This window comes from Saimiri boliviensis, chromosome 6, assembly GCF_048565385.1.
Source record: "Saimiri boliviensis isolate mSaiBol1 chromosome 6, mSaiBol1.pri, whole genome shotgun sequence".
Lineage (NCBI taxonomy): Eukaryota > Metazoa > Chordata > Mammalia > Primates > Cebidae > Saimiri > Saimiri boliviensis.
This window is the reverse complement of record NC_133454.1, coordinates 83,421,914-83,445,597: the sequence shown is the minus strand read 5'-3', so window position 1 is coordinate 83,445,597 and position 23,684 is coordinate 83,421,914. Positions and strand designations below refer to the sequence as shown.

The following is a 23,684-nucleotide window of genomic DNA, read 5'->3' as shown; positions in this document are numbered from 1 at the left end:
CTGAAAATCCAGCGAGAGGGCCAAGAAACCATTGATGTAATCCATGCGGTCAGCTCCTGGGGCACAGAGCAGGGTGGACAGGGTGGAAAGCAGGTCTGCAGGGGCCAACAGGAGACTTCCAGCTGAAGACTAGTATGGAAGTCAAATATTCAAAATGTGTCTGGACACAAATGAGGTATTTGTCAAGGAATGTTAGGAATTCCTTGAGGAAAAAGTGAAGAAATTCATGACAGATACACATATCTGGTTGAACAAAGCAAATGTCATTGATGTGATATAAAGCTGCTTATAGAAAGTAAAGTACCAACTTATAGAAAGCAAAAATAAGATTTATTATTTTTGTTTTTATTCTTGTACTATAGCTAAAAGATTCTAAATAGGAAAGCAATATCGGTGACAGCATTAACGGTGCTTCATTGGCACATTGCATTCATTCCCTGGAGTGGGTGGTGAACACTGGAGTTTCATTACTTCAGCCTGCACCTCCATCTCACCTCTGGCAATAGCACCTTCCTATTTTCCAGGGGACTTACCCCCAGTCTTTGTGTTTCAGATGTGGTCAATTGCCATACCACATCTTCTCCTAATCCCCAACTCCAAAGGGTGGACACCTGAATGAGTCAGGCCAACATTCCTCAGCAACTAGCCAGAAAGTGTTATCTTGCCTTTGGGTTACGGTACTGGAAAGACCCAAGTCTGGAGCATTGGACAGCCATCTTCCCCAGCTCAGCAAGAGAAGCCATGTATAGTAAGAGAGTACATGACCCTCACACAAAGAGAAGTAAGGAAAAGAAACATCTACTGAAGGAAAATAATTCTAATAATGTTGTCTGAGTTCCTGGATCAAACTGTTACTGATGTTAATCCTTTCTAAATGTCTGAGTTATATGAGCCACTCCATTAACTTTTTTATTTGTGCTAGTTTGAGTTAGATTTTTTTTGTTCACACCAGAGATGTCTAATTACCTGTATTATACATCTTCCAATATTAACCTCATAATGCCATCAAAATTTATTAAAATACATTTTAACCCAAATAATACAGGCTAGAATAGTAATAACAGAAGCTACTACTGTTGGGTGCTCAGTAAATGTTCATGAGATAAATGACTGTCACCAAAGTAAACGAAAGCCTTGTTAAACAGCACGGTAAGGCCCAGCTGAGGCCATACAGTTTCACATCCTTCTCTAGGAATTTCAGTGCTTGCTTGCCCCAGCCCTCATATAACATATGCACTACTGGAGAAGCCACAGAAGGAAAAAAGGGCCATGGTCAGCGTTGTCCTTTCCTTGCTCCACTGCTTTCTCCTTGCTCACGCTGTGATTTTAGCCCTTCTCCTGTGTCACAAGCAAGGGGAAACAAGATTTGAAGAAAAGAGCAAGACCTTCCATACGGAATATTGTAATCCAACTTCAGATTCCTGAAGGTAGCAGATGCCAAAGTACAAGCTCTTTCTTTCATGGAAGACTTTTGTGGGTTTCTCAGAGACCCCTACCTGGGAGCTCCCTTACTATACCATCCACAGCTATGAGTGATGCAATTAAAAAAAAATGTGGCTACTACAAAATTACATACACAGCTTACATTATATTTCTATAGGTACTGCCTTAAAATGCATGGGCACTTGGCTTTAGGACCTGGACCAAAACTCAGCAGTCTGTTATATGACATTTGTAAATCCTGTAGCCTGCTGCCTGGCATACATTAAACATGCAATAATTAGGATAAGGGAGAGACTGGAGGTGGAAGAAGAGGAGGAGAAGTTGTTATTTTTGTGGTAGTAGATGATGTTGTTACTGGTATTACTCACTTCTGTTTGCCCATCTGTAAAATAAGAATAATAATTCCTGTTCCACTGACTTCACAAGGTTGCAGTGTGGTTTGAGGGAAACAAAAGCTCTTTAAAGTGTAAATAGCTGCATAAACAGCGGTTGTCCCAGTACTAACAATAATGGTGGCCGCTGTAACATCCTGGCTCCTGGTGGGAGCAATGCTGTAACCCTGCCTCATTAGCTCAGCTGCTCTGGCCGGCTGGCCTGGGGCCCCCCGCAGCTTTTGCGTTAGCATGAAAACCTGCACAGTGGGTCTGCCGCCAGGTGGCAGTGAAAGCCACGCTGCGGGTCCCGCCAGGTCCCCTGAAGTGCACTCCCACCCTGCTCAGGAAGATCAGTCAGTTCCCTGAGGACTCCCAGGAGAAGCATCTTTTGCTGCTAGGCACTGTGAGGAATACAAAAAAGCTTGTAAGGCAGGGTCCAGCTCTTCAGGAGCTGCAGTGTGTCAAACTAAAATGATCGGGGCTGTTGTTTTGGATTGAGCTCCTGCACTAGGCCCTGCAGATCAGACCAAACCAAAACGGAGTCACTCGTAGTAAATGCCACATAATCAAACTGAAACTTTAAGGAAGCAGCAGATCTCAAAATAGACCTTTCCCCTCCTCCCCCCCCCCCCCACCCAAAACAGGACGTTCCAGTTTACCCAAATCAGCCAAATGAGGAAGTCCCCTCTGCTTTAACCCTTACAAAAAGGTAGCCTGAAGTAACCTGATGTTAACTGATCAGCTTTCACTCGCCTCTGACTGTGTTTCCTTGTCCCCACCTCACAAAACCCGCTCCTTTGCCATCGCCCAGTGGGAGCTCGAATTCTATCTTGTTCAATGGAGGGAGGCTGCCCCAATTCAATTACGAATGAAAGCCAATTAGATCTACGCATGTGTTGTAATGTCCTTTTGACAAGTGTAACAAAGGAGATTGACCCCCAAACAACCCATTCAATAGGGGAGATCCCAGCTAGGTCAGAAGGAGGATGGCTACTGTGGAAGCCCTTGGGAGCCCGTGGGAACAGGAGAAGCTCCCTGGGATGTGACATTTGAGCTGGGGTTCATGAAAGACATCTTCACTTGGTTAGAAAGAGTAGAGGATGTTACAGGAAGAGAAATAAGCGAGTGCAAAATACACATGGCCCATTTGGAAAAGGGTATGGGCATTTGGACCTGAATGATGAGGGGGTGGGTGCTCCAGGCATTTATTGGGTAAAGGCCAGTGAAGCCAGATATCCAGAAATGGGCAGGACAGTTCTGCACAATGCAGGGATGTCCTGCCTGACATGACAATAGCAGCTCTATTGAGAAACTGAAACTGATCATCTGGATGGGAAAGGGGAAGCTTCAGTGTGAGATGTAAGTGGGAAGATAAACTGGGACCAGTTTGAGGAGGATCTCATAGCCTCACTGTGGACCTTGGGCCCTCTTGCGGATGACATTCCTCCCCAGCTGCAGAGAAATGGCTCCTGTTTCTAAAACACAGCAGGTTTCCCTGCAGAGCTCTGGAGAGAGGCTTCGGTGGTGGTGGTGGATTCAGTCATACAGTATCCAGCTCTGCTTCCCAGGGCTTGCCCTTCTCCCCAGAGTTCTTGCTTGGATTCTTAGTCATTCTGTCCCTGGCCCTAGAATGATACCATCCTGTGTTTGAAACTCCAGACAAAGTGTGGATGCAAACAGGCCCTTAACATTTGTCAAATGGAATTCACTTCCAAGACCTGGTTCCCAGTTCAGTGAAAGCAAACCCTGTTCCATGTGGTTCATGTGAATTTAGACTGAGTAAAGGTGGCACCAATGGATTGTCTGAATCTTTGCTCTGAGTCTGTATAAAGGTCTTCATCCCAGGAGGGGTCAAAGAACTTGCTCTGCCAGGCTTGCCTGGTTATAGGAGCTAGCATTTATTAAGCAGCTAGTTTGAGGCAGGCACTGTCCTGAGTACTTTATATACATGGCACATTTCATCTTCACAGCAACTTACGCTACAGACAAGAAAACAGGCACAGAGAGGTTAAACCAGTTGCCTAAGGTGCCCAAGTGGCAGAGATAAGCCATGAACCTGATCTGTCTGCTCTAAAAGCCTTTGCTCTTTCTTCGCAACCTGTTCCTCTCAGTCATAGGGAAAGGGTGGTTTCTTGAAGGAGAGGAGAGGGATGCAAGGCCAAGTGGCTACCAAGCAATAAAGACAGAGGACATCTTCTTTTTACTCCTTGGCAGAATGTGGTCTGCAGAGAGAGAGCTGTGGTGGGTTCTGAGAGATGGTGCTGAGAGCTCCAGCCCACCATTTCTTCTTGCTCTTGATTTAGAATGGGATCCAGGAAGGAAGCGAAATGGAACAGGAAGGGAATATAACTTGGGTAGGGTGTTACCTTCCAGTGCAGCACAAAGCTGCATCTGCCAATGTCTTGTTTTGGGCTGGCACCTTGGTAGGAGGATTGCTTGAGGCCATGAGTTTGAGACCAGCCTGGGCAACATATGACAGCCCCCCCGTCACTAAAAAAAGAACAAGAATGTCCTTATTCTTCAGCTACATGCTTAAATATTAAGAGATGAAGAATTTTAACATTTGTAATTTAAGAGATTCATCAAAAATAACAATGCGTACGTATACAGTAGAGGGAAAAACTAAATGTAGCCAAAGTAGCCAAGTAGCTGGAATTACAGGCACCTGCCACTGTACTGAATAAGAACATTATTACACACTATGGGAAAATAATTGATACAATACTATTTTGTAATATACAATCCATAGCATATTTTGGCAACTGTTCCCAAACTATTTTTGATCATCTTTTTTTCAATCCATGTTCATCATTTTCTAAAAACTTTAAAATTAGGGAAATAAGTCCATTGTTAAGGTAGCAAATTTATTTTCTGATTTGTCTTCAGCTGGACTGTCCAGTTGTTAAAAAAATTAAATTCACCCTTGCTCTACCTCCATGGGGGAATATTGAAAAGTATGTGCCACAGAATTGCAAGTAATTTCAAATTTGGAGTTTCAAGTGTCTCTGACCTATAATGTGGCAACGTTTGAATTAGGGTACTCATTCCCATGGTGAGATATTGGAGACAGAATTCTTCCAGTGCATTCACTTTAATATCTCTTACCTTTTTTTTTTTTTCGAGACAGAATCTTGCTCTGTTGCTCAGGCTGGAGTGCCATAGCTAGATCTTGGCTCACTGCAAACTTTACTTACTGGGTTCAAGTGATTCTCATGCCTCAGCCTCCCAAGTAGCTGAGACTACAAGCACCTGCCACCATACCTGGCTAATTTTTGTATTTTGAGTAGAGAAAGGGTTTCACCATGTTGACTAGGCTGATCTCAAACTCCTGACCTTCAAGCGATGCGCCCACCTTCACCTCCCAAATTGCTGGGATGCCAGGCATGCTCAGCTTCTAATATCTGTTACTTAACACCTTACTTCAACAGAGAGTATATGGTGAAATCACACATTCTGAATAAACAGCTTTTATTTTCCTATCCCATAATCTCTCTCACCGTTCTCCACTGAAATAAAGGAAGAGGGGTTTAAAATCTGTGAAGCAGATGAAATTAAGAGCAATAAAACCCAGAATCCTTATAAACAGGTCCATCTGCTGACACTGACTGGGATGATGGCATTGAAAATGCTTATATTTTAGAAGCTACTGAAGATGCTGAATTAGCTAATGCTGCAGAGAACAGTCTTCTCAGTTGCAACAATGAAGTGGATGAATTCCTGATAAACTAATTACAGAAGTACCATACAAGTACCTAATTCACTGTGGACACTTATGTCACCAGGCTATAATTTGCCTGATGTCTGTGAGATTCAATAACAAATATATTATTAATAACCTGTTTATATAAACTAAGGTTTATCACCTTATTTTCCAGTTTTTTGCTTTTTACTTCTATAAACCAGTTTTACCGAAAATTAGCTTTGGTGTACTAAAGTTCAGTGGAATTCTCCTTATTGATCAAAATTAGTCATTGTTCACGTCAACTTCATTTTATATTTATTAAAACTCTAATATCTGAGGTTGATAAGAGATGATGTCAACATTTTAAAATTTATTACTCAAGATATTAGCCAGAAAAGATGATCATGGCCTTTAAAACTATTTGAAAAATGGATGTCATTTAACATTGTTCACAGTCATTTAATTGGAATGACAAATATTAGATTCTGGTAAGTAGGCCATTCTTCTTTGCAAAAAAAAAAAACGATCAAAGTATAGTTTCAGAAGGTAACAGACAGTAGCATGAGACTAATCTTTCTGTGGGCACATTTTAAAAGGTTGCACCTCTCATTTCTGATCAAGAAGCTTCTCTAATTGATGGTTGATATTTTGTAGGTGGTTTTCAGCTCCCAAAAGCCTTCTTGCTTTAAGTAACAGAGCTGGATGGCTGGATGAATTATATGTTTCCTTTATGTTTGGTTCTTTCTCCTGAACATCTGAATAATCTTGGATAAAGCTGTTTTAAATTGGATAAGAAATATGCTGCATTCCTAAGGGAAGACTTTCTTTCCTATTCATCACATTTTGTTTGTAGTTGTTTCAGCTGTGGCTATCACCGAAGCCATTCATCCTGGACGTCAATCACACGTTGCCTTTTCTTCTTGATATCTGAAATCATCATAGCATTCTTCCTTTTCAAATTTTTCAACATCTGGACTTCTTTAAACATTTTATTTTTAATATTAAAATGTGTTGATGACTTTCTTACAAATTTTAGATTATATTCTTTCTTTATACTCTAGGAGGGTTTTCTCAAATGCGAGCAAAACAATATTCAACTCCATGATGTCACTGGTTTTCTTTCCTTCTAGACACCAAATATGCACAATGTTGGAAGTACCTGAGTCGATGGCTTTACTTCTTGATTTCTTTCTTTTGTCATAAGACAGCTTTCCTTTTGTCTGAGTTTTCCATTAAATTTCTGTGGCCAAGGTCTCTTTTTCAACAGAGGGCTGGGTACTAAGTGGTCCTATCGTTTTAGAAGTGATCAACTCAGTTGGTTTCTCTGAAAGTTCTGAAGATGCTGTAGTTGTAATAGCCTCATGTTGCTGAGTACTTATTTTGTCTGCTAATTTAGCTGTTCTTCTTACATAACTTTCTTCCATTCTTTCCTAGTCAGCATGAATAGGTTTGCATTTTCTTCCTGGTTTTGTTTTTTTTTTTTCCCACTAATTTTTACAGATGTGTTTTCACTTGCTTCATTTTGAAAAGTGTCTGACTTCTTTTTGCTTCTTTTCCTGGAGGAGGAGTTGATCTTGATTTTGTTTTTGACCCAGTGCTTATTCAGGAGCAGGTTATTTAATTTCCACTTATTTGCCTGCTTTTGGAGGTTCCTTTAGAAGTTGACTTCCTTTTTGCTTAGAATTGACTTGGCTATGCGGGCTCTCCTTTGGTTCCATATGAAGTTTAAGGTGTTTTTTTCCAGTTCTGTGAAGAAGGTCATTGGTAGCTTGATGGGAATAGTTGTAGGGACATGGATGAACCTGGAAACCATCATTCTCAGCAAACTGACACAAGAGCAGAAAATCAAACACCGTATATTCTCACTCATAGGCGGGTGTTGAACAATGAGAACACATGGACACAGGGAGGGGAGCACTACACACTGGGGTCCGTTGGGGGGAAATGGGGGAGGGGCAGGGGGGTGGGGAGGTGGGAAGAGATAGCATGGGGAGAAATGACAGATACAGGTGAGGGGACGGAAGGCAGCAAACCACACTGCCATGTGTGTACCTATGCAACAATCTTGCATGTTCATCACATGTACCCCCAAACCTAAAATGCAATAAAAAAATAAAATTAAAAAAAAAAAAAGAAGTTGACTTCCAGTTTTATTCCACTGGACAGTGCTTGATATAATTTCAATTTTCTTAAATTTATTGAGGCTCATTTTGTGACCTATCATATGGTCTATCTTGGAGAAAGTTCCATGTGCTGTTAAATAGAATGCATATTCTGTGGTTGTTGGATGGAATGTTCTGTATATATCTGTTAAGTTCATTTGTTCCAGCATATAGTTTAAATCTATCATTTCTTTGTTGATGTTCCGCCTTGATGACCTGTCTAGTGCTGTCAGTGGAGTATTGAAGTCCCCCACTATTATTGTGTTGCTGTCTATATTATTTCTTAGGTTTATTAGTAATTGTTTTATAAATTTGGCAGCTCCAGTGGTAGGTGCATATATGTTTAGGATTGTGATATATTCTTGTTGGACAAGGCCTTTTATCATTATAGAATGTCCCTCTTTGCCATTTAACTGCTGCTGCTTTAAAGTGTGTTTTGTATAATATAAGAATAGCTACTCCTGCTGGCTTTTGGTGTCTATCAGCATGAAATGTCTTTTATACCCCTTTACCTTGGGTTTGTATGAGTCTTTATGTGTTAGTTAAGTCTGTTGGAGGCAGCAGGTAGTTGGTTGGTGCATTCTTATCCACTCTGTAATTCTGTATCTTTTCAGTGGAGCATTCAGTTCATTTACACTTGACGTTAGTATTGAAATGGAAGGTACTACTCCATTCATCATGCTATTTGTTGTCTGTATGTTTTGTTTTTTACATCGTATTTTTGTTTTACAGGTCTTGTGAGATGTATGCGTTAAAGATGTTCTGTTTTGATGTGTTTCCAGGATTTCTTTCAGGATTTAGAGCTCCTTTTAGACGTGGCAGTAGTGACTTGGTAGTGGCAAATTCTTTCAATGTTTGTTTGAAAAAGATTGTATCTTTCATTCAAATATGAAGCTTAGTTTCACTGGATACAAAATTCTTGGCTGATAAATGTTTTGTTTGAGGAGGCTGAAGATAGGGCCCAAATTCTGTCTAGCTTGTAGGGTTTCTGCTGAGAAAACTTCTGTTAATCCGATAGGTTTTCCTTTATAGGTTACCTGAGGCTTTTGTCTTACAGCTCTTAAGATTCTTTCCTTCATCTTAACTTCAGATAACCTGATGACAATATGCCTAGGTGATGATCTTTTTGCAGTGAATTTTCCAGGTGTTCTTTGTGCTTCTTGTATTTGGAGGTCTAGATCTCTACCAGGGAAGTTTTCCTCAATTATTCCCCCAAATATGTTTTCCAAACTTTTAGATTGCTCTTCTTCTTCAGGAATACAAATTATTCTTAGGTTTGGTTGTTTGACATAATCCCAGACTTCTTGTAGGCTTTGTTTATATTTTCTTATTCCTTTTTCTTTGTCTTTGTTGGATTGGGTTAATTCAAAGACCTTGTTTTTGAGCTCTGAATTTCTTTCTTCTACTTGTTCAATTATATTGCTGAGACTTTCCAGAGAATTTTGCATTTCTATAAGTATGTTCATTGTTTCCTGAAGTTTTGATTATTATTTATATTATCTATTCCTTGAATATTTCTACCTTCACTTCTTGTATCATCTTTTGGATTTCCTTACATTGGGCTTCACCACCTTTCTGTGGTGCCTCCCTGATTAGCTTAATAATTAACCTCCTGAATTCTTTTTCAGGTAAATCTGGGATTTCTTCTTGGTTTGGGTCCGTCGCTGGTGAGCTACTGTGATTTTGGGGATATGTTAAATAACCTTGTTTTGTCATATTACCGAGTTGGTTTTCTGGTTCCTTCTCATTTGGGTATGTTCTGCCAGAGGGAAGGTCTAGGGCTGAAGGCTGCTGTTCAAATTTTTTTGCCCTGTGGGGTGTTCCCTTGATGTAGTATTCTTCCCCTTTTCTTATGGATGTGGCTTCCTGGGAGCTGAGCTGTAGTGATTGTTCTCTCTCTTCTGGATCTAACCACCCAGCAAGTCTACCAGGCTCCCAACGGGTATTGGGGTTTGTCTGCACAGAGTCCTGTGATATAAACCATCTTTGGGTCTCTCAGTTGTGGATACCAGCACAGCATTTAGGGTGTCTCCCAGGTCCTACAGGAGCAACCCACTTCTTTCAGGGAGTCTGTGAGTCCTCTCAGATTTCCTGATTTATTCCTGCAGTCATTCTGGAGAAAAATTCATGATGCAAGCCTCCTCCTGCTGCTCATTCATCCGAGTCAAAGCTGTAATCTAGTCCTGCCTCCTGTCTGCGATCTCTCAAATACTTCTTGGAGTTCCCAAGGAATATTTGGCATATAATCATGAATGAATTTCATCAGTTTTAACCAAGACTTGGCCCCACCCTTCAGCTTGCCCTGGTTCTCCTTTGTCAACATCATCTGTTGTCACATCTACATAAGGGAGCCTCCATACCCCCAAAAATGGCTGTTCCCTTTCTGCTTGAGCCCAGAGTCTCACAACATCTGTAACTCATCTCTCCATCAGGACTAACAAACATTTCAAGGGGCTTGGCAGAAAGTATACCCCCCCCCCCAAAAAAAAAGTCCTTTTATCTCCCTCTTCTCTCAGTCTTCCATCCCACACTTGTTTCTCTCCCACTTACCCTCATGCGTATCAATCAGCTCATGTAAATATAAGAGTCCAAGAGGGTGTCTGGTCCACCAGTTTTGACTTCCAGTTTGGCCTCAACTAGAACACTTTTTTGCTTATGTAACTACAACGTAGCAGTGACAAAAGCTATCTAGTTGCAAGACAGGAAAAGGGCATGTAAACCAGACAAGTGTATCTTGAACAAGGGGCATCTAAATTGAGCCTTAAGCAATTAATAGGAAAAGTTGAAGGGATGACATAGGGGCGACATTCCAGACAGGAACAGCATAAGGAAAGTTGCAGAGGCCTCAGCTTGGCTGGAGTGTAAAATGCAGGGCAGGGAAGGTGAAGGGAAGTTGGAGGAGTCAGCAGAAGCCAAATGAAAGATGGTTTTAGAGATGACATTGAGAAGATTGTACTTTCAGGCATCAAGGAGGCCACTGAAGGTGTTTAGCAGAGGAGAGGATAGTTAGCTGTGTGCTTTAGAAAGATTGTTCTGGTCACCTGGAATACATTTGAAGAGTGTCAAAGAGGAGGAGTGGACCTACTAGGGAGGCTGTTGGAAAGATTGGGGTAAGAGGTTATAAAGACCAGGGCTGAGCAGTAGTTAAGGAGGGCAGGAGGAAGAAAAGAAAGAGGAGGAAGAGAAGAAGCAGGAGGAGGAGAAGCAGGGGATTGGGGCAGGTTCATAAGTAGAGGGGAGAAGGACAACTCCCAGGTTTATGGCTTGAGTAACCACATGCGTTGAAGCCACTGACTAACACAGATAACATGGGAGAAGGAAGAATTAGAAGGTGGGAAGTTCTTTTTGAAGATGTCTGTGATACCTTTTGGGAGGTGATGGGTAGACCTGTGGAGTATGCATCTGAAACTCAGGAGAGGTGTCTGAGCTGAGAAGATAGATTTGGGATCATCAGAGGGGAAGTTTTGTTTGTGGCTGGGTTACTGCCAGAGAGCATCTAAAGCAGGCGTCCCCAAACTTTTTACACAGGGGGCCAGTTCACTGTCCCTCAGACCGTTGGAGGGCCACCACATACTGTGCTCCTCTCACTGACCACCAGTGAAAGAGGTGCCCCTTCCTGAAGTGCAGTGGGGGGCTGGATAAATGGCCTCAAGGGGCCGCATGCGACCCGCAGGCCGTGGCCGTGGTTTGGGGACGGATGCCTGATCTAAAGGATAGAAGAGTGCTGAGGGCAGAGCTTTGCAGGACATTGATATGTAAAGAGTGGCCAAAAAGGAAAAAGAAAGTTAACCAAGTAGATTGGGAAAACCAAGATAGCACTGTGATAGGTACAGTCAAATGAAGGGAGAAACTCAAGGAAAATGAATTGGTCAACAGTACCAAATGGTGCAGACTTGCTGAAAAGTGAGTCCTGATTGCATCAGATGTGCCTAGCCAGATTGCAACGTGCTGAAGAATGGGTGGCAAGGGAGGGAGTTGAGAAAGAAAGGTTAGACCACTCTTTGAAGTTTAGAGGTGGAAGGAGAGAAAAAAGAGGTATTCACGTGAGGAGGAGCCAGTGCAGGGAGTGCCTGTCTCTCCACGGAGTATATCTGAGCAGGCTGCCAGGCTAAAGGGAAGGAAGTGGATAACAAAAGGCCAGAAGGAATCATTGATAGGAAGACGTCCTGGAATGGTCAAGGGGAAAAGGGCCCATGAGCACAGGTTGGGTGCTGGCCTTAAAGGATAAGGGGTGCATCTGAGACCCAGGAGTGTGGCAGCACTCAAAGTCTATAAGTGGAGGGGTTTCATGACTGATGGTCTCTGTTATTTGAGAGAAAGAATCTGGACTGATTAGGAACTTGTGGAGAGTAGAAAAGGCACAAAATGACCACCATGGGGAGTGGGCAAAGCAGGCCACCAGGGCTGTTCAGACAAGTTGTGCTTTGGTTTTGATTTTCTTTCCCTACTGCCTGTGTGCAAGAGAATTTGCCCCCAGCAGAAAACAACCTGAGAGTTCATGCTGATCCCATTTTTCCTTTCACTTTTCTCCAAAAGAAAAGTGTCTTGTGAAAGCTGAAGCTTTCTGAGTCTGTGGCCCTCCCTCTTGTCACAGACACCCACTGCTGTGCCCCTGACCTCACTCCACTCGTACATCTTTCCTACATCATCCTTATCCCTCATTTCTGGATTTACTGCCACTTCCCCAGTTCTTCGAAGCTCAACTGCATCCTGTGCCCAGACACCTCAGGCTTTGGGACCGGCAAGACTCTCATAGAACCTGAGTCCAGCAGGATGCAGCATCCTCAGAAAAGTAACCGAGTTTAAGGAAAGGACTATTTACAAACATGTGAGCTGGGTTATGGAACCCAATAAGGGATGGTGAAACAGTGGCGATAATGGCAGGGCAAGGGCAGGCGGCAGTTATTGGAACTCTAAGAAATGCCTCTAGAGCAGGGCCACCCTATGGAAGCACTGGCATTTAGTAGAGGAAGGCAACCACTGCCAAGTCAGAGCCCATAGGGAGTGACTGAGGATTAATCCCCCAGTCCTCTCTCTGGTCCTCTACTCCTGCCAATGCCCCTCATTGGCTGAACTCCACTGGAAGCCAGAGGGCAAAGGAACCCAAATGTGTCATCCACAAAGGTCAGCTTGCTGTGGCAAACAGCAGTGTGGGAAAGAGAGGAGAGGGCTCTGCAGGGGTGAAGGGGGAACACGGAGCATAGGAACCCTCCTCTTAGGGGAAGGAGGTTAGGATGAGGATTGAATGAGAATTAGAAACTTCACTCAGTGGAAATAACTGGGAAGTTCTAGCCAAGGAAAAAAGATAAAAGATAACCAGGTTTATTTTGTGAATGTATGCATTTAAACTGTGAGGAAAAAGAATACGCCTAGAAAAAACCCTGGCAACTGACTGTAGAAACATCGTACACACTCTTTTGAAAATGACAACAGCTGAGAAAGCTGTACGGAACGCTTGGAGCAACACGACCCAAATCACCATGGCGGGCATGGTAGCTCAAGCCTGTAATCCCAGCAATTTGGGAGGCCAGGGCAGCTGAATTACTTCAGGTGAGGAGTTCGAGACCGGCCTAGGCAACATGGCAAACCCCATCTCTACTAAAAATACAAAAATTAGGTGGGCATGGTTGCAGGCAACTGTAGTTCTAGCTACTCAGGAGACTGAGGCATGAGAATTGCTTGAACCTGGGAGGCCTAGATGGTGGTGAGCCAAGATCGTGCTACTGTACTCCAGCCTGGGAAACAAAGTGAGACTCTGAAAGAAAAAAAAAAAAGACCCAAAACTAGAGCGAAGAACCTGTGATTTAACTATTGCTAAACACATGTGTTCTGCAATTTCTAGTTGTAAGTGAAACTATTCTGGCGTAGAGTTTTAGTTCTGATGAAGGAACCTAGCTCAATTGCAACATTTTAAATGCGTATGTGGCTAAGTAGATGATTTCCTTCCCATTTCAGTTAACTGGGAGCTTGTTTCTGGACAGTTTAAAGTTTTATGAATTATAAGCCACTACTCATCCTGTGCCTACAATTTTTCAGCATGGAGGACTACCAGGCTAGTGGAATGTGAAATGCTCTTAAGAGCTAAGTTACACAATTAGAAAAATCAAATTATTCTGTGATTCAGGGTAATCTCTTTTAAATACATGCAAAAGGAGGGAAACTCCCAAAATGTTCTTGGGAAACAAATAGGGCCCAAGTTACATGCTACAAATCTCTCACTCCTGAAAGGGAAGATAAACCATTGTTTGCTTGAAAACTGGCTGACTACAGACCATTGGAGGTGGGAAAGAGGGTGAATTGTCTGAGTTCTGGCTAACAACAAAAAACAAAACAAAAAAACCCCACAGGGATGGCTAACTTGGAAGCTGCAAACTGAGGAATTCTTCTGCCTTTGGAAGGAGTGAGTAGGAATTATGTCCTTGGTTGGGAAAGGTTGGAAGGATCTTCTCTATCTCAGTGGCCAAGAACTGCTGGCTGCAGAAAAGCCACAGTGGGAGAGGTGCTCAAGGAAAGAGATATTATTAACACCACAAAGAGAAAAGGGAACTAATGTTTTATATTTTTACTCAAAATTTTCAGAGTCTGTAATCCTTAAAAATAGTTTAAAATAAGAAAATGTGATAGAAATGTTAGCAATGGGAAAACCATAGCATAAAAATGGAAAATATAAATTAGGTTGCATTAATATAATTCTAATGTAATTCCTTTCATAGTTTAGGACTTTGTTTGGTGATTCTGAGGGAAGAGTTACTGAATACTTACTATGTACCACACACTTTCTATTCATTGTACCATTGAAATCCTTACAAACACCTTCCCAGGTAGGTATTTTACAGATGTGGAAACTAAAGCTGAGAGGCTAAATGACTCATTCATGACCACACAGCTGGTGAGCGGCAGTGAATTTATATCCAGTCTCTTTCTTTCCACAATACAATTCTGCTTCTCTGTCCTTATGGAAGAGTTTTTAATTATAGTTTTGTTTTCGTTTTTTTTGTTTTGTTTTGTTTTTTCTTTTTTTTCTGACAGGGTTTCTCTCTGTCGCCCAGGCCAGACTGCAGTGGTGCAATCACGCCTCGACTTCCTGTGTTCAAGTGATCATCCCGCCTCAGCTCCCCTACCCTACCACCCCCACCTCCGGTAACTGAGACGGCAGGCACATAACACCATGCCTGGCTAATTCTTTATTTTCTGAAGAGACAGGGCCTTACTATATTGCCCAGGCTGGTATTATATTATTTTTTTAATTTTAGAAGTACTTCTGCTCAGGAGTTACCATGGAATAGTATGTTAGAGATGCAGATATGGTGTATTTATTTATAAAAACAACAGAATGTTTGTACTAAAATGCAGTAGAATTTGCTGAAAATGCTAAAGAACTGCAACTGTGCACCTTGTTGTCATCTGCTTTTGTCTTATTTGGGAAAAATGCTGGAATTTTTTTCCCAAGAGTGGCAAAACATTTCTTGAAAAGGTTTAGGTGGATCTTCAATATCCTAAGTATGTCAAACCACTCACAAGGATTATTATGAATGTATAGTCCCTGTCCCACTTGTCTGGGATACACGGCTCCTAGGTGGGGCCTAGCCACCTCTATGTCTATTAAGCTCCTCAGATGATCCTGCTGCATACCCCTGGCTTAGGGCAGGGACAATCACATCTGGATCATGAGAGTCACCGGGAGAGAATGTTCAAAATTCAGATCCCTGGGCTTTTCTCTAATCAGAAACTCTAGAAGTCAGGCTGGGTGTGCTGGCTTACACTTGTAATCCAAGCACTTTGGAAGGCCAAGGTGGATGGATCACTTTAGGTCAGGAGTTCAAGAATAGCCTGGTCAATGTGGTGGAATCCTGTCTCTACAAAAAATACAAAAATTATCCAGGTGCAGTGGCACTGGCTGTAGTCTCAGCTACTCAGGAGGCTGAGTCAGGAGAATTGCTTGAATCCTGGAGGCAGAGGTTGTAGTAAGCCAAGATAATGCCACTGTACTCCAGCCTGGGTGATAGGAGACTCTGTTTCAAAAAAAAAGAAAGAAACTCCGGGGGTCAGTCCACAGAACTTCTGTGTTTAAAAAGTTAGCCAGTAATTTTGATCTGGCCAGGTGTGAGATCCTGGTTTGGGGGTTAGCTAGAATAAACTTAGAGCTTGTTGTGGTTTGTGGATTGCAAAGTGATTGGCATCATCCAAGGAGATGGCATTTTCAGTTTGGGGTTTTATAAACTCATAATCTGATTCTTCAAGAACCCTAGCAATAATGGAAGAGCGTGAGCTCAGAGGAATCATCCAAATTAAGGAATTAAATAAGGATAATGTTAGACAAATCTCTGCTTTTTAACAACTGTTATTTATATTTCAAAAAAGGTTTTACCACACAAACCAATATTCTCTGATAGCACTTTTTATTTGTTGAATGATGTCACATAAAAGGAATAGGATACACACACACAGACACACACACACACACACACACACACACACACACACACACACAAAGGGTCAGTGATAAAATTGGAGTCAGTATAGCAAGTTATCAATATTCAATGCTCTTTAAGAATTCCTTTCAACACTAACCTTTAACTGCTCGTTTATTTCCAAAAGTGTCAAATTCTTCTTGTGTGTGGACCTTATAGAAGCCCAGTCCCCTGGAAGAATGCCAGCTGATCCCGGAAAGCTCATTGCAGCTGGCAAGGGAGGTTTCAAATGGGAGATGGGGAGGGCAAGAGCAGACAGGATCAAAGAACTATGTGACAAAAAGCAGAGTAGCAAATGTGATGAGGGTAGGCAAACAAGTATAAGTGGCTTTCAAAGAGATGAAGCTAGATTTGTACAGTATACTCAGGCTTTGTGAAAAAGCCTGTGAACTGGCGTTTTAGAATGTCTCAAAGTTATTATTTCCCCCTTGCATTTTTCTCCACTAAGTGAAAAAGATTTCCATTCTGCTCTAAAGGGCTCTTCCATTTTCCCCCTAGAGGATGGTTTCTGTGTGTATTTGATTACTAATATGTCTACCTAGTGCCAAGGAGGATTTCTGGATACTCCAGCACCCAAGTACTGACATTTATTTAATAACTATACATTTACTCTATAATGACCTAGAATCTAGTGGTCTAGTAAAACAGAGTATGGATATATACAATGTGCTTGTAGGTAAAGTATATCTGACAATACATGAGTGACAGGTGTTTATCATGTGGTATGAGTTAGAATAATATTGAACATTGAGGGAACTAAGGGTTGAGGTCTAGTGGATTTCAGAGCAATGTAGGCAGTTCTTACAGTGCATGGAGTACTGTCTCTTCTACCAGAGAAGGGAAAAATCAAAACATGAAGCCAGGTCTATAAGATGCATTCTGGCATACTGCAGAAGGCAGATGATACAGGCAGGGCAGTGTTCCATCCTGTGCTCTGTCAAGTGTCACATGCACAGCCCACCCTCCTAACCACTTCAGCATTACTGAGCTCAGCAGAGTCATCAAACCTATCCATAAACTAGGAATCAAGTTGGCCCTCACTCTAGACAACTAGATTTCTTTGGAAAAACATCTTAAGGAAAAACCCTGAAGGTGTAAGGGCATCCATTAGTACTTTATGATCTGTTAACAATTTAGAAAGGTGTTTTACATTAGTGGACCATGAACAGCTAATCAATTCTTATTGAATAAAAGACAGTGAAGTTTGTCAACTGTGGTTTCTAACATGGGTCATTTGCATTACATGTTGCGCTAACATCTCTAGGTGACCAACAACAAAAAAGTTAGTTTGGGTAACAGATGTGCTTTTGCTAGGTAAACCTTCTTACTGTGTTTTTGTAATAACCATTCCATAGCCTATAGTGAATTTTGAGCGTACAAAGACACTCAGATGGCTCAACAATCTCTCCAGCCTAATCTTTCTTTAGCTATCCTCTCTTCTAGCACCAAAACATGTCCTCTCTCTTCCTTACACCTCCCAGCCTCTGCAAATGCTCCTTCTGATGCCTGGATGCTTCTTTACCCCACCATTCTACCAATCTGACTTAAAACCATAATTCAAAAGTTCTGTTTCTATAAGCTTTCTTGAAATAAGCAAGAAATTGCTCCTCTGTGCTTTTAGTATGTTGTTATTCTGTCATTACACATTAAAATTATCTGCTTGCTTATCCATATCAAATCATAAAATCCTAAGGAAACGCATTGTGTCATATTCAGGTCTAGGCCACTGAGCAGCTTAGTTTGGTATGTGATACAGGTAATTGCAATATTTAAGACACAGTGCCTAAATCTTAACAGGCACTCAAAATTTGTTGAATGGATGAATGCTGGGTTTTTGAAATGAAGTTAACAAAAACATTTAGTACTAGTCAGGGAAACTCTGAGTAGTCCAGAAATACCTGTATTCCTAGGGTGAAAGACAGTACAGTATAATGGACTAGAGTGTGGACTTTGGAACTAGTCTTGAGTCCAAGTCTTGGCTCTGCTACTAGCAGTGTAACCTAGTACTTTATTAACATCATGTACTTTAGTTATCACACAAACACAGAGGGTATAAGTGGGTTATTACATACAAAATGCTGAGAGTAGTGACTGGTACATAAGTACTTAACAAATGTTAGCTAGTGTTGTTTATATAACATAAAATGTGCAATGCTGGTTTTGCTCTCAAGAAACCAACAACCAACCTGGGAGAAGTTAGGGGAAATTACAAGAACCTGTTTAATATGTGACATAAAGCAGAAAGTTAGGTATTAAATGTCAAATGACTAAGTACTGATGAAATAAATAATCTGGATGACTACTGTAATAACTACACCCATCTGTTTTGATTCAGGTGTGTTTGTTAGGAAATGAAAGAAAAAAGGCAGCTATAATACTAGATGAAGTCATATAAAATTCCTTATAGGTCAAAGACATATTAGCATTAACCAAACATTTTTTAGTTACACCTTGCTCAAGACAAGGGAAAGGAACTTATTTATATGATAGAGAAAGAGAATTAGGTTTACTGTACAACTGTAGAAAATAAAGGAATTCTCACTCTACAGCATCTTTGGAAGACACCTAATTCAACTTCATGGAACTTTAAAAATGAAAATTGTATGTCTACAAGAGAAAGGAATTTTAAAGACAATAACTAAGAATGTTTACTTTTCTAAAAAAATGAATTCAGAAAAATCTTGGTTGTCTCTCTTTCCCCTTGTATAAAATTACAGATATTACAGATATAATCTGTGATCTCTGGCCAAAACCCAATTATATCCTTATTTCTCTGAGTTCAGGCAAACAGCAAAAACATTAAACTTACACTTATCACTTATGTTTTTCTAAATAAATGAATTTTAGAGACATCAACTTGCAAAGGAGCACATCAAACTTAATGTTACTCAAATTTTTCTTTAATAAAGACAAATCAGAAGAATTATTTAACAATTTTTGCACAACTATGCTTAACTGACAAAGGTGATTTGTTTAGGATCTTAAGGGTAGCAAAGATGTATGCTAAGAGGGTACCACCAAGAAAAAAGACAAATACATTCTATTACTAGAAAATGCTTCAAGACAAAAATATTAATTCAGTAAGAAAATATTTCATATATCTTTTATCACAGACTATTAACTCATTTCTGTAATCCAGTTACATGGCATACATTCCTTTTTCTAGTTTCTCATGCAAAAGGTTGGAAAGTTTTTATCAAAACAGAGCAAGTCAGCGCTAATGGTTTCAAGTCAGGGCTGGGAGTCAGCCTAGAAGAGCATGCTCAGAAGGCCATTTACATTTACCTGACCCCAGCCTCATGCTCTCCCCTGCTCCAAAAGGGTTCAGTTAATTTCTATTACTAATGAATAATCTCTTATTCAACAGACATATACATTACTACAAATGTGCCTATAAATTAACAGGATATCATTCAATGTGGAGGAGAGCAGCTGGAACCTAATAATACCCTGGAGGTCTCTTGGTTACTCTTTTTAGAAAACAGAAAAAAAACCTGCCTCATTTCAGATAATACATAAAAATAACACTTTAAAACAAAGTAGTCATCCTACCTGTATGCTTCTCCTAAAATGCCGTGTGAGCAACTCAGAATTAAATACAATTAGGATGTAAGAATTAACAAGGCCAGGTGACGTGGCTCACGCCTGTAATCCCAGCACTTTGGGAGCCTAAGGTGGGTGGATCACAAGGTCAAGAGATGGAGACCACCCTGGCCAACACAGTGAAACCCCATCTCTATTAAAAAATACAAAAATTAGCTGGGTGTGGTGGCACGCGCCTGTAGTTCCAGCTACTTGGGAGGCTGAGGCAGAAGAATCACTTGAACCCAGGATGCGGGAGGTTGCAGTGAGCTGAGATCATGCTACTTTACTCCTGCTCCATCTCAAAACAGACAAACAAAAAAACACAAGTTCACCTAAAAGAGACAAGAAGTTTAAGTAAGGACTGCTTCCTGTAATCCTAATCATATTGTTTCATGGATAATTTTCAGAACATAAAAATACAATAAATACTATAATGGAAATACAGGGATTCATTTATTACTTTTTGGTTTACAAACAAAGGCACCCAATAATGCTATTTACTTCCTATAAAAGATTATCAATTTATATTAAAACACAAAACAAAATCCCAAATCAATTCCTACAGACAACATAGAAACAGGGGAAAAGGAAATTATTTTCCCTGCTTTCAAGCTTTATTACACAGGTTCAAAAATTATTATTTTATGCCATTCTTAAGTCAAAGAACATACTGCCATGCTTCTCTGCACTGAGTCTTAGGACATGTTAATGTTGCCAACTCAAATTTAAATGTAGTCTCAATGACATCACAATTTACAAATGCATATGCCAGGATTAGGAGTGAATAGGAGGAAAAAACCCAAATGTTTTAGAATACAGTTTAATCAAATAATTTAAATGAAATAAACATTCAATTTAGTAGGCTATCCTGTTAAATAAGGAGTCTGTGTAGAAAACATAATCAAACAGAACTAAAAATCATCTCTAGTAAATGACACAAATGAGTTCTCAAATCTTTAAGTTTGACTTAAGTTCAAAGTCTACCTGGTGGGAATTAACACTACATACTCTCGATACTAATTTTAGAATATTAAATTCCAGAATAACAAGCTAATTTATTCATTAGTTTTCTGTTGACAGCAGAATTCTAAACACACAAAATTAATGCAGTGGCCTCAGCACCCTCCCAGTTAACATTTCTTTAAGTTAGATTACAACAATAAAACAGTTCAGAAGACATACGCTCCCTATGCACTTCATAGGCCTGCCCAAGCTGTCCCCAACTCTTTTGCAAGACACAAAGACAATTCATCTGATTCTAAGTCTATTCGGCAGAAGTATAAAAATCATACAAATGTTAGCAAGTTTTTAACATGTTATGGAAATATATTTGGAGAGATGGAGTGCTCAGTGTATATTATGTGGGCCACTTTAAATCAAAGGCATCATTATTTATTCCATTTTCAGACACTGTCATGGTCTCTTATACCTTTATGTAAGGTATGGTCCTAGACCAGAGACTTTAGTATCATTCCAAAGAATATAGAAATATTTATATACATATTTCTTTTAAAATAATATTTAAAAGTTTTACTACAGAAAATCTGGCTTCAATATGGAAGCATTTTTCCTTTTCAAGATTATACACCTGCATGAAAGTAGGTGATTTCCTTTACATTTAGTTTTTCACAATAGCAAAATAAACTTCTTACACATTGCATTTAAATTGACAAAGAAAGTTAAGATGTAAAGTTCCATGTAACTTTTTATATTGTGAACCGTTTTTTTAACATATTCCAGATACACTGCTGATTATTTAATACAGTACAACTTGATCAACTTAATTAGAAGTGTTATACTGAACAATCTGTTGAACCAAATGTATGCTAAAACAGTAAGTAGAATTAGCTATTATGATTAAAAGGGAATTTTAATGTATCATTAAAATATACATCAATTTTCTGGCTATTGTTTCTATAATGCATTTCTTTCTAAAGCTAAAACCACATGCATAAAAAATAAATGATATCTTCAAACTCATTCAACAGTATGCTACTTTATGTGGTATGTAAATAAAGTCCTTTATTTAATTTCATACACATTATCTTAAGCATTATTTAATTTTTCTTGAAGGAATTCATCTTTCAAGGTCAAAATTAGTATGTGTTTACACATGAGAACATTTTAAAAATGTTATTACTACCTGCAAATACATTCTTCCATAGTAATGCACTTTCAGTTTTCATTGGAAAGATAGTACAAGCCTTTTGAAAGTCCTATGAATTAAGTTTATAAAGGGAGGAGAACACAAGTATGGTGAATCCCTCCAAATTCCCACTTCCAACAAAGTCTTAAGAAATCCTCCTGCTTCAAAATGTAAACATAATCTCACAGGATTTTTATTTGATCATAATGTCGACAAGAAAACTGTATTCCTATATTTTTGATACTAACAGTTTTACTGAATTCGTTTTCACTTTCCGTCAAAAAACACATAGCATATGTTGATATGGATTCTCAAACCCATTTAGATCCAGGAGGGTCATTAGAATAATATAGCCTTCTGATTTTAAAAGCAACAGATTGCTTACAGAAAAATGATATGTATCAGACATTTAATCAGAAAAAGAAAAATGAGAACATGTCTTTCATGTTTGATATCATTTGACTTACAAGATGATGTGAAAATAGGTTGGTTATAATTTTTAAAAAATGAAACCTACTTCAACTAATGAAAAAAATCAAACACTGAAGAATCAAGTATCTTCCAACTTAGCTAGTATTACTGTCCAAATAAATGTCTTCCATTGCACTGAACATTAGAATTAGAAATTCACTATATGTTAAGGCATATTTTAATTAATATGTTCCAGAATTGCACAGTTATACTGGTCAGTGTTCCTATTTCCCCACGTCTGCCCTCATCCCACCTCTTTCTTCTAGGCTCAAAGTATTAAGTCATGGTTTTGGTGGCTATTGTAGATTTGAGCTGGCATAACACAGTGTGTTCACTAGGTTTTATGAGCATAAACATTAAAATGTTACATAAAATGTACCATAATTTACTTCACACTCCAATCTAAGATGGTTTAATGTCTTGACAAAAGGTGAGATGACTTAAGTACATTTTACATTTTGGGCATTTAGACCACCATATGCATAGATGTTCTAATGCTGAATTCTTGGTCTTCAGTATCTCATAGTGCTGGATGCTCGGAAGTATGACAGAAACTTGTAACACAGACTAACCACAAAGTACCAGATGTTTCTTGCCATCTGTGATCTTGCAATAAAAATGCGCCAGATGAGGATCACAAGGATAGTATTAAAACCATAACGTATATTCCGCAACCTGGAAAGCAAATCAAGAGATATGTTAGACAATATTTTCTAGAATAAAATATTGTTGGATGGCAGCTAATTAATACTGAGTTTTTAATCTAATCAAAGCTCAAATCCATATTAATTGGAAACTCATACTAGGCATTAAGTATACTGTAGGTAAAACAGGTATGTTCCTTGAATTTCTCCAGTTTCTCATCTAATCTAAAAAGGTTCATTCATTACATGCATAACAGTACAGAGAAAATAGAGTATTTTTTTTGACATCTTTAGTTGCTTACAAGTTGTCAGACAAGTAACTTACTCCTTCAGTTACAGCTGACAGTCACATGATCAAAGGACAATTGGACAAGCCCTCGTTCAAGCGTAAAACATGGCATTAACTCGATAAAGGAGGATCTTCCCTTTTCTCAAAAGGTAACAATATGTTACTCAGCTCACGTTTCAAAACATTTTGATGTTTTTGATGGAGTTTCAAAGAAATACAAACTTTTAGATATGTAATCATATTACATAAATTACAGTAACTTCAGCAGGCAGTGAAAGATAGGACTGCAATGTAAGAAAAACAATGCAAAGAAAAGAGCTTTGAATAAGGAGTCAAAGATCAATATTCTAGTTTGCTTTGCCACTCAATACAATAGGTATGGCCTAGGCAAATACAGCTTTCCTAAGTCTCAATTTC

At 39.7% G+C, this 23,684-nt stretch overlaps 1 protein-coding gene and 1 pseudogene across 2 annotated transcripts in view; both read right to left on the bottom strand.

The window, feature by feature from the left end:
• Nucleotides 1-6,105: 6,105 nt before the first annotated feature.
• On the bottom strand, nucleotides 6,106-16,337 carry LOC101045725 (centromere protein U pseudogene; annotated as a pseudogene).
• Nucleotides 16,338-19,010: 2,673 nt separating this feature from the next.
• FAR1 (fatty acyl-CoA reductase 1) overlaps nucleotides 19,011-23,684 on the bottom strand; it is a 65,097-nt gene continuing 60,423 nt past the window's right edge. For both annotated transcript variants that reach the window (XM_074401116.1, XM_003919853.3), the window contains exon 12: nucleotides 19,011-23,009. In XM_074401116.1, the coding sequence (XP_074257217.1) occupies nucleotides 22,847-23,009 (163 nt within the window). In that variant the 3' untranslated portion in view covers nucleotides 19,011-22,846. The remainder of the gene's footprint in view (nucleotides 23,010-23,684) is intronic.